This window comes from Suricata suricatta, chromosome 17 (assembly GCF_006229205.1).
Source record: "Suricata suricatta isolate VVHF042 chromosome 17, meerkat_22Aug2017_6uvM2_HiC, whole genome shotgun sequence".
Taxonomy (NCBI): Eukaryota; Metazoa; Chordata; class Mammalia; order Carnivora; family Herpestidae; genus Suricata; species Suricata suricatta.
Window position 1 is genome coordinate 55357236 of NC_043716.1, and position 10104 is coordinate 55367339.

The following is a 10104-nucleotide window of genomic DNA, read 5'->3' on the forward strand; positions in this document are numbered from 1 at the left end:
GCGGCCGCCGTACCTTCGCTATTCCAGAACAGTGTGGTTTCAGCAGCTGACAGTTTGGCATCGATGGCTCCCAGCTCTGACCTGATCAGTGGAAATTCTACGTCCATCATGGTCGTCTTTATCTGCAACAAAAAGGCCACAGTCTCAGGGCCTTTGTTCTGAATCCAACCAGATTTTGCAGGGCCTCGTGGGAAGGCTTTCCCAACCCAGTGCCAACCGAGCCCCTTGAAACTCGTGTCACTTACTTGGCAATTATGCATAAATCAAATTCCAGGAGCTCTCACCTTCCCAAACTACTTCTGTCACCAGGGATTTATGTATATACTTAACTCTTAGTTACCTACGGAAGGGGCTAGAAACAGGAGGAGGGGTGATGACAGGACCCTAATGAGCGGGTGACCCACAACTGTTTTTACTCGGCTTAGAATCATACACACGGGCGCCTCGGGGCGCTCAGTCGGCTGAGCATCCGACTTCAGCTCAGGTCATGATCTCTCAGTTTGTGGGTTTGAGCCCCACGTCGGGCTCTGTGCTGACAGCTGGGAGCCGGGAGCCTGCTTCGGATTCTCTGTCTCCCTCTCTCTCTGCCTCTCCCTGACTCACACTCTGCCTCTGTCTCTCAAAAAATAAAACACTTAGAAACATTTTTTTAAAATGTTGCTAGATAGAAGAATATTCCAAGACTCAATGGTGCTTGTTATTTAAAGGAATAATTTATAAGAACAGTCAGTATACCCCCTCCCTCTCCTTTTTTCCTCCTGTTTTGTGAACTGACGTTTTTTTTAAGCCTCACACAGATCCCAAAGCAGGCTCCAGGCTCCGGCGGTCAGCACAGATGACGCAGAGCTTGAACCCAGGAACGTGAGATCATGACCTGAGCTGAAGTCAGACGCTCAACCAACTGAGGCCCCCCAGGCGCCCCCCCCACAACGTTTTTCATATAACGTTTCAAGGACACTTCTACTTTATAAAGCGAGAGATGCAAAATAGAGTTAAACTTGTACATCAGATGCTGACGACTTCCCTTTCAGAACAATACTTCTCATCACTTGGTCCTTTCACACGGTGCCCCCTCCCCCTCCCTCCCCGCCCGCCGACCTCTGCCCTCGGTGCTTCGGTGCTTCGGGTGGCTCAGTCTACGCACTGCCTACGCAGGTGGGTGAGGCCGGGGAAGGGAAGCGCACAGGCCTATCACCGGAAGACACAGGACAGGAAGGAGAGACATCCATCTACGCAATTATAAAGCGAGTAAAGGAGAGGTGCTGACTCCACTCGTCCGAGCTTAGATATTAAATAACCACAATGGGCTGTGGTCCCTCCCGATTACTGGCGCCCTTGCTCTGAGAACATATCCCAAGTGAGACCGTTTCCCAGGCGCCCTGTGGTGTGTTTCGTAACCAAACCCTGTGCGAGGTCAGAGGGGAGCAGAGCTTCTCCGCTGGAAAAGGGGCCGAGTTCCCTAGGACCACGCCACGGGCAGAGACGGCAGGTGCGTCCCGGCCTCCGGGTCCAGGGCCAGCCCGGCCGGGACGCTGCGGGCAGCGTGCGCCTGAGGCTGAGTGTCCTGTCCACGACGCACGGGGACACTCAGGGACTCGGGAAGGCCCTTCGTTTATTGCCTGTTTTCCATAGTAACAGCCCAGAGAAGCAGCCACTATGTCTGCGATGAGGTAATAATATGCCCGTCCTGTGTGTCTTTTAACAGCCTGTGTTCTCAATCCGCGCCTTTAGGGCACAGCCCTCGGGAGTGTGACCTGGAGAAACAACACACGAGGTCCCTCAGACCCCACCCCCACCCCCAGCAGACTCCTCAAAGCACCGTGCGCCGCTCTCCGGCTCGGACACTAACAGACGTGAGCCGTCTGCAGGCCGGTGGCGTCTGTTGCCAACAGAAAGCACGATAAAGGGCCCGGCGCGTCTCCAATGAGGGGGATCGTGTCGGCAGTGAGCGTCTCTAGCTCCGGGCTCCTCACCTGACCCAACGTTTGTATCAGCAGAAGGACGGGAGAGGGACAGGCAGCATCCGTAGCTGGAGCTAATGTGCTTCTGGCTTCTTGAGTTGGCGAGCAATGGGCGTGGCTAGGCTTTGTGCGGAAATACAGGAGACGACCAGACCTTTTTTATTTGAGGGTGTGCACGCATGAGCAGGGGAGGGGCACAGAGAGAGGGAGAGCCAGCACAGAGCCCGACGTGGGGCTCCGACCCACGAACCGTGAGATCACGCCCTGAGCCGAAACCAAGAGTCAGAGGCTCAACCGACTGAGCCCCCGCCAGGCGTCCTGCAGACCAGATGTTTTTAATCCTGTGTTGCAGCGGTTGGACGTTCTTCCTCGGAGTCACCAGGAGGAAGTCTCCTGCTCTGAAAGTGACCTGCGGGCATTTCTCACTCGGCTGTGGCTGGGAGACGCTTGGGGACCCCAAGCGCGACAGTCTCCGGGCCTGAAGACAGTTGCTTCTGGAAAAAGCCAGTTCAAGGAAACGCACGTGAGGCAGACGGCGGTACTTTGTAGTTGGCGCCACAAATACACCGGTTACCATTTTATCTTGAAAAATGAAATTCACGAAAACAAGCCTCCTTCGGTTTCCATCGGACACGTTTCCGGTGACGTTACCACCGGCACGCCCTACTTTGTGGAATGGAGTGAGGAATGGAGCGTGGTCCGTTCTTTGGTGGGTGTGCCCGGCGTGGGTGTGCCCGGGGTGGCGGTGAGGTTTCTGACAAATCTACGTGCCCCACGAGCCGGCCTGCTTCGCTTTGCTTCCGGCTTTCCCGGCACGGCCACGGAGGGGGTCGCTTCCGCCAGGAGCAGGGGGGCTTCCTGGGTCTCCCCGAGCCCTCTATCATTGATCTTCCAGCTCTTCTCCTGGTTGGCACCCATGGTGGGCAGCAGCTTGCTGGGCCTGGTCAATCGTGGTGTTATCTGGCCACCTTCCCCGCCGTGAGAGGTTGGCGAAACCCCCTTTGGGTTCACAGTGTTACCGCTGCCATTTTCCTAGGTCACAGGAGTGCGGTGTGGGGTGCCATCAACTCACATGGAACCTAGCAAGCTCGCCGGGGAGGGGACAGACAGCAGGCACACGCATGGTGGCCCTGGGTGTTCGGTACAGGACCCCACAAGACAGGCGAGGGACGGCAACAGAGGCACGGCCCTGCGGCTCAGGAATCCGGGAGCAGAGGCATCTCGGGCGGATTTAAGACACAAAGCACAAAATCAAAGACGCTCCAGGTCCCAGACGGTTGCTGCGTGTGGGGGCAGGCTGGCTGCACAAACCACAAACCCACCGGCTCAGGTGTGGCGAGAGCATGCGGAGTAAGCTTACGAACAGGACACCCACACACGTGGACGCCTCCGGGGGACCCACGGGGCTGGGGCCACCAAAGCCCACGTCCAGGCACCTCCTCTGACTCTTGGGGCCTTGCTGGCCCTGGGCTGAGCCGCCCTGTTCCCTTCCTTCCACAGCCTGTGCTCTGTCCTTCTCTGCCTCTCTGTGACTCCCGCGTGAAGGAGGCTGGCACCCAGTTCCAAATGCCCCGGGCTCCAAGGAGAGGGGATCTTGGTGGCCCCTTGGATTAGGCCGGGGGGGGAGGGGCAAATAGCTCTCCAAGGACCTTGGCATCCTAGTCCCTGGGATCTGTGACGTCCCACCTTACTTGGCAAAAGAGAATTTGTGGATGTGATTCAGTTAGAGACCTTGGCACCGCTGGTAGGTCATCCTGATTATCCGGGCGAGCCCAATGCAATCACAGGGTCCTTGTAAGAGGGACGTGAGAAGGTCAGAGAGGAAGGAGGAGACGTGACCAAGGAGGCGGCGGCCTCGAGGGGGGGACACGGCATGGAAGCCCCTTAGCCCGTCAGGAAGCAGCCCCTCTGCCTCTGATTTTAGCAGAAGGAAACGGATCTTGGACATCTGACCTCCGGACCCGGAAGAGCGTAGATGTGTGCTGTGAGAAGCCACTCCGTCCGGGGCACCCCGTGGCAGCTCATGCACGGCCCACATGCAGCCGCAGCCGCTGCAGCCTGGGGAGGAGCCAAGGTCAGCTGGCTCCAATGGAAGGGTCTTCTGGGGTCTGTGTGGAAAGGGGTGCCGGCAGCGGCCCGAGGCCGGGCCTTCCGGGTCCCCTTCCCATTTCGGATTCAGCTCCAGGGGCTCTCATGCCAGGAGGGAGGTGCTCTGAACAGACAGAAGGCAGCCCCCCCGCCCCAGCCTGAGGCCTGTCAGTCACCGGAGCCCTTATTCAGAACCAGCTTCTGCACGATTACCCGCGTGCGGCCCCCAGATCCGGCAAAAAACCAATTCTTGCTCCACAAAACGCAGGCGGACCTGTCCCCTCCCAGGCCCGGATCCAGCCTACCTCAAGGCCAGCTCTGTCCATCCGCCTCCCGGGCCACAGGTCGCTGGGCAATCTGTAATCCCAGACGGATTCCAGGAGACGCCCACCCCGCCACCTGCTACTGGGAGTCATGGAATGACTTTGCGATTCCCGGCGGGCAAACGCACTTAGGAGAGTACAGCCCGGCTAAGCGACCCTGGGACGCAAGCCAGCGTCCAGGAAGGTTTCCATCTTTGGCTCTTCTGTCGCCATTTTGCCGCCACCGCTTGGGTCGATAGCGGAGTTGGCTTGGAGCACGTTACAAGAGGGTGTCCTCACCTCCTCCGCTGCGCTCGGAGACCCCACCCCTGCGCGGGTTCTGAGCGAAACCCCACACTTGGCAAATGGAACAAAATGACATCAGTTTACCTCATTGTACCAGCCGACGATGAGCTCCAAGTTGCCCACGAACTTCCGGAAGGTCTCGTGCTGTGAGAACAGACTCTCGGCGCTGCTGGGGATCTCCTTCTGCTGCTGGAAGCTCAGGTACTTGACTTCTCTCAGAACCGCCACCAACTAGGGCCGTGGGGACCCCAGAAAAGGTCAGGGCATGACCCCAACCATATGGCCCCTTAGCGACGCAGGGGGAGGCCCCCCCCCCACCCCGGTCACTCCCGTCGGCACCCAGGACACTGGGACCTCCCGGCCTCCGCCGTCAGGCTCCGTTGACACCTCAGAGGTTTGCGTGGTGGTGAGTCCCAGGGCGTCAACCCCCTCGATTGCCGTCACCTCGGTGACCTCCCCCAACGGCGTGGCTTCACGAACCTGCGACGTGGGGGTCCCCGCCCCACGTGTCTGTGTGCCCAAGCAGACCTCCCCCCGACCCGCAGACTCCGGTGTCCGCCCGCGCGGGGTCTCCGTCTGCACGTCCAGCCCAGCGTGGCCGGAGGAGTCCGTCTCGCCCCTCAGCCTGCTCTGCCCACCGCCTCAGCCAGTGACAAGTCTGCCCTTGGAAATGCTGGCCTGGTCCCACCAGCCCCCAAACAGCCTATCTCCAACGAGCCGAGTCTCCCGGGCTCTCTGATCAAAATCCCCCACACCTTCATCGAGGACACGCCGATCTGGGCCACCCCCTTCTCGCGGCCTCTCCCCTGGATTGTGGCAAAAGGCTCCCAGCTGGTCTTCCCGCCCCCAGGCTATCCACACAGGGCACCTAGGGCGTCCCTGAGAGGAGTGAACCGCACCGGGGTGCTCCGGCCCTCCCTCGAAAACCCGACACAGCAGGCATGCCGTCTGGAACAAAACCCCGAGCCCCTTCGAGGGCCCTGGGGGCTCTAAGTGCCCTCTGCCCTCCCCCAGCCCCTCCCTACCCTCTGTTCACTCCTGGCTGACCCCAGACCTCGCTGGCCTCCCCGCGGCCCTTGAACAGACTGTGTGGCCCCAGCCTCAGCCGTTCGCTCTCCTCAAAGGCTTTTCCTCAAACCTGCCGCCTCCCTGACCTCCTGCACGTCCTCGCCAACGCCCAAACTTCAACCTGTCCCCGCCCCCCACTTCCGGGTTCTGAGGCGCCCACCCCCCCCCCTCGGGTATTCAGGTATTCGTTACACACCTGCTGCTTGTGTTCCGCTAACTTATATCCCTTCCCGCCCTTCCTCCTTCTCCCACCTGCTCCCTCCCCTTCCCTCCCTCCTCTCCTTCCCCCCACCTGCCCTCCCCCAGGAAAAGGGAAGCTCCAGGAACAGAGATTTTGTCTGTCTCACTCACTAATCTATTCCAAGCACATACACAAAGTAGGTGCTCAGTGAACATTTGTTGAGCTAAAAAAAAAAAAAAAAAAGAATGGATTTTGGTGAAAGAAGGTTCCAGAGGACACCTCCCATCTGCCTCCCTGGTATCGCTGTGGGGTCCGGAGAGCGGCAGGCGCAACCTCGCAGGAGTCCGGGCCACCTCACTGCTCTGCCTTCGGCGCTCTGCTCAGCTACCCAGGTTTGAGCCCCGGGACGCCCCACGGCCTGCGCGGGAATCCGCTCCGCTTTGCCTGACGTAACCAGGGGCCCCCTTGCTCCAATCCCGCGAGGACCTTACTCTGTGTTTGTCAATTCTCAAATCCATGTTTCCTCTTAGGATCCCGAGAGGCAGCCATGCTCTAAAGGACCATAGTCGCTGAGGCCCCTTTCAAGGACGCTGCTTGGCCGCGGGGCTTACACACACCCCGGACACGCCTTGGGCATCAAAGCTTTGGCTAAAGACGTCACGGGCGTAGCCCCCCACAGGCCTGCTCTTTGGGCTTCTCCCACCCGCCATCCCCAGGGGGCCCTGGTCCCCTGGGACCTTTGAGGCAGACGCCCTCCAGACAGAGTGGCAGGCCGGCACGCACCGCTTTGCTGAAGTTGACCTGGATGAGGCTGGTGATGGGGTCCCGCCGGACCAGGGGCTGCTCCAGGTTGAAGTGGCAGTGCTGGTCCACGCCGGCCACCCACTGCCGGTAGATCTTCCTGCGGTAACTTCTCAGCAGCTCCATCAGCTTGTCGTACTTCTGGTAGATCAGCTTGGCCTCCATGCTGGACATGACCCTGGAGTTGGTCAGACGGGGTGGTGAGGTGCACACCTCCCTCAGGGCCTCTTTGGCGCCCTAAGTGCGGCTGCCGGATCTGGGGGTGCTGAGGCAGCCGGCTCCATTTCCTCTGGGCCCAGGGGACAGAATGGACAAACGGATGAGGGCCCGTGACGTGCAGCAACGGGTCCCGGTGTTGACCAATAACCCGTGTAGCAGTTGGCCCCAAATGGTCAGAACTTGGTTGATCACCAGCTTCTCTTCCAACTCAGGACCAACCCAACAAAGCCGACTATGCCCCAGAACCAGCCGCAGCAGAGCACCCCTCCAGTCCCCGGCCGGCAGCCTCCCGTCAGGGCACAGCTGAATCCTTGCTTTGTTCTCCCTGCCTCCGCCTGCCGCGTCTCGGGCACAGGGACAGTGGCCGCACCCTGCCGTGACACGTGCTGCCTGCACAGCCAGCGCTGGTCTTCCTCCAGACGGTTTTGCTGCCGTCCATCAGGCTGCCCAGCAAGGGCAGGGCGAGCCAGGTCCCTAGTGGCCGTGCTGAGAAGGCTCCCGCCAGAGGAGGGGGGACACGAGCGTGGGCCCCTCTGGGATGGTGCTTTGGGAAGGACAGGCTGGGCGGAGTGAAGTGTGGGATCGCCCCCCGGGAGTCCGGAGAGCTTCCCCTCCCCTGGAGCCCCGGAGGCGCACTGCCCACCCAGGCCCCGGCTGGCACTCACGGGTGGTCGATGCGCTTCAGGTCCCTCATGGACACCTCCAGCCTCTCCTGCAGCTCCAGACTCCACTTGAGCTGCCCGGCCACGGGGGGCATGTTCTTGTGGATCGGGGGGACATTCCCGGCCGCAGCAGCTGCGAGCTGGGCGTCGTACAAGGCCTTGGCGTGGTCTAGCTCGGTGTCAAACAGCTCCAGCATGACCGAGTACCTGGGCACCACCTCAGCCTGGATGAGCGGCCGCTCCAGGAGGCCGCCGCACATGTACGTGAGCTGGTGAGCAAGGAGGACGAGCCTTCGCCAGGGTCCCCGCCCCGCCCCCAGCCCCCACCACCCACCACATGACCATTGGCGCAACGGAGCGAGCACCCGGCCCGACGGGACGCAGACTCTTTCCCTGCGCAGCAGCTACTTCAGTGGGGTCCCCCACGGTTTGCATGTTGACGTATGTGGAGCCCCAAAACGCTTGGCTGGAAACCAACACTACAACTAGGTCCGAGGCCCGTCTGGTGACATTGGAGGCCCAGGAGACGTCAGGCTGGGCAGGACGGAAGTGGGGACCACGGTCCCCGGCAGCGAGCAGAGACGCCAAGGGTGGGAAGCACCGATGGAGAACGTCACCCCCGGGGATTTGAGGGAATCACAGAGGGAGGCTTGGAACGTTGGGGAGGCCGTGACGCTGGGGGCCGAGCCCAGGTTACCGCGTTCTGTGCACGGAGAGGAAAGGCCAGGCCTGCAGACCTGGCTGCTGGGTGCCATCGGTCTGAATTAATCCAGGAGGCGACATAGCACGTTTCTGAAAACGGGGACCGTGACCGAGGGCCTCTGCAAGCACTGGCTCGTCGCCCACAGTCTACGTTCGCTAAGCATTGGGAATGGCTTTAAAAAATTAAAAACTCAGTAGAAGAGAGTAGGATTTTTTTATCTGGATGTTCTGGGTAAGGCGCTGGCTGGAATCAGATGGAGAATTGCCCTAAAAGATCACAGCTCAACAGTCAAGGTGCAGCGCAAGCCCTGGGCTGGGCCTACAGGGGGAGGCCTTCTAGAACCCAGACGGAGAAAGTTCTGGAAGCTCCTCAGCTGGCCTGAGGTCACCCTGGACCCGGGCCGATGAGAGCCAGCCTTAAAGCAAACAGAGATCCATGGTGCTCAGGCCACAAAGTATTAGGGCTCTCAGGGCCCGGACCTGTGTCTCAGATTCACCTCAGTTTTTGGTGTGAAAAACAGGACAATGTCCCCAAAATGGCCTTTTTGGGGAACAGCGAGACCTGGCTGCAGAAAGAGGAGGAGAGATCCTCAGGTCTCCGAAAGCCAGACGGAGCAGCTGGATCACCGGGAGAAAGCGAGACTCGGGGCACAGCTCCCCCAGAGGGCATGGCCACCGACCCGGGTCACCAGCGCCGGTTCTCACAAAATGGACGAGTGCCACTTGGAAGAAAAAGGTTCCTTTTGTTGGTTCATGATGTCTTGTCTGTCCAGTCCCCTCCCACCCCCTTTTCACGTTTACATGGTTTTTGGCTTCCAGGAAGGAAGCTAATTTTATTTTCCGCCAGGAGATCATGCGGAAAATTGCTCTAGAACTTTCCTGGCTGTTTGTGAATCCCTGACAGTGAGAAATGGCATCCAGGCAGCTTGGGAACTTGCAGGGAATCAAGGGGCTGGGAGGGAGGGGGGAGCACAGGGGTTCTGCCCTCATCAGGGCACGGGGTGGTCAAGAGGGAAAGAAATCGCTCCGAGCAGAGGGAAGTGCAGGTGGAGGCGGTTTACAGGTGCCGTTTTGTCCCTCATTTTTCTTTGTTTCCTTTCTTTCTTTTTTAAATACTTATTTTTGAGAGAGAAAGAGACAGACACATACATACACAGAGAGCATGAGCAGGGGAGGAGCAGAGAGAGACAGAGACAGACAGAGGCTCCGAAGCAGGCTCCGGGCTCTGAGCTGTCAGCTCGAACCCACAACCAGCGAGATCAGGACCTGAGCAGAACCGCTAACGTCAGACATTTAACCGACTGAGCCACTCAGGCGTCCCTGTTGTGTTTTTTTCTTTTTTTAATCTAGCATGAGCACAAAATTAAAATTTAGGAGAGAACCTTTCCTTTCTGCGAGCAGAAGCTGGACTGAAGCCACTGCAGGAGAGGGGGAGGAGCCGCAGGACAAAGCCCGGGCTGAACAGGATCTTTTAGCTCCAGGTTCCCTCCCCGGCCTGAGAGTGCCTGGGGGAGGGGCTTCCTCCCGAAGCCCCGCCCCTCAGTGTGACCCAGGCTCCTGAGCGCCGAGGGGGAAGGCGACCACCTTATTGGTCTGGCCCAGCTCCCTACTCAGGCCTGAAGAGCCTAAAGCCCCAGCCCCTCAGCGGCCCCAGCAGAGGGGCCATCAGCCCTGCCCTGACTGGAGGGGACATGCGCTGTCACCCGGCTCCCGCACTGTCTTCTAGCTGGGGAGACCCCAGCACAGGGTGGGGCGGGGAGACCCCCATTTCCGGGTTAGGACGGGCTGAAACCTGTGTTCAGGACCCGTGGAGC

At 59.7% G+C, this 10104-nt stretch overlaps 1 protein-coding gene across 1 annotated transcript in view; it reads right to left on the reverse strand.

Moving 5' to 3' along the window:
* DNAH17 (dynein axonemal heavy chain 17) overlaps positions 1–10104 on the reverse strand; it is a 96711-nt gene that overhangs the window by 77966 nt on the left and 8641 nt on the right. The window contains exons 12-15 of the mRNA XM_029927093.1: positions 7592–7857; positions 6690–6885; positions 4742–4888; positions 14–122 (exon numbers count right to left, since the gene is read on the reverse strand). Coding sequence (XP_029782953.1) covers positions 14–122; positions 4742–4888; positions 6690–6885; positions 7592–7857 — 718 coding nt within the window. The remainder of the gene's footprint in view (positions 1–13; positions 123–4741; positions 4889–6689; positions 6886–7591; positions 7858–10104) is intronic.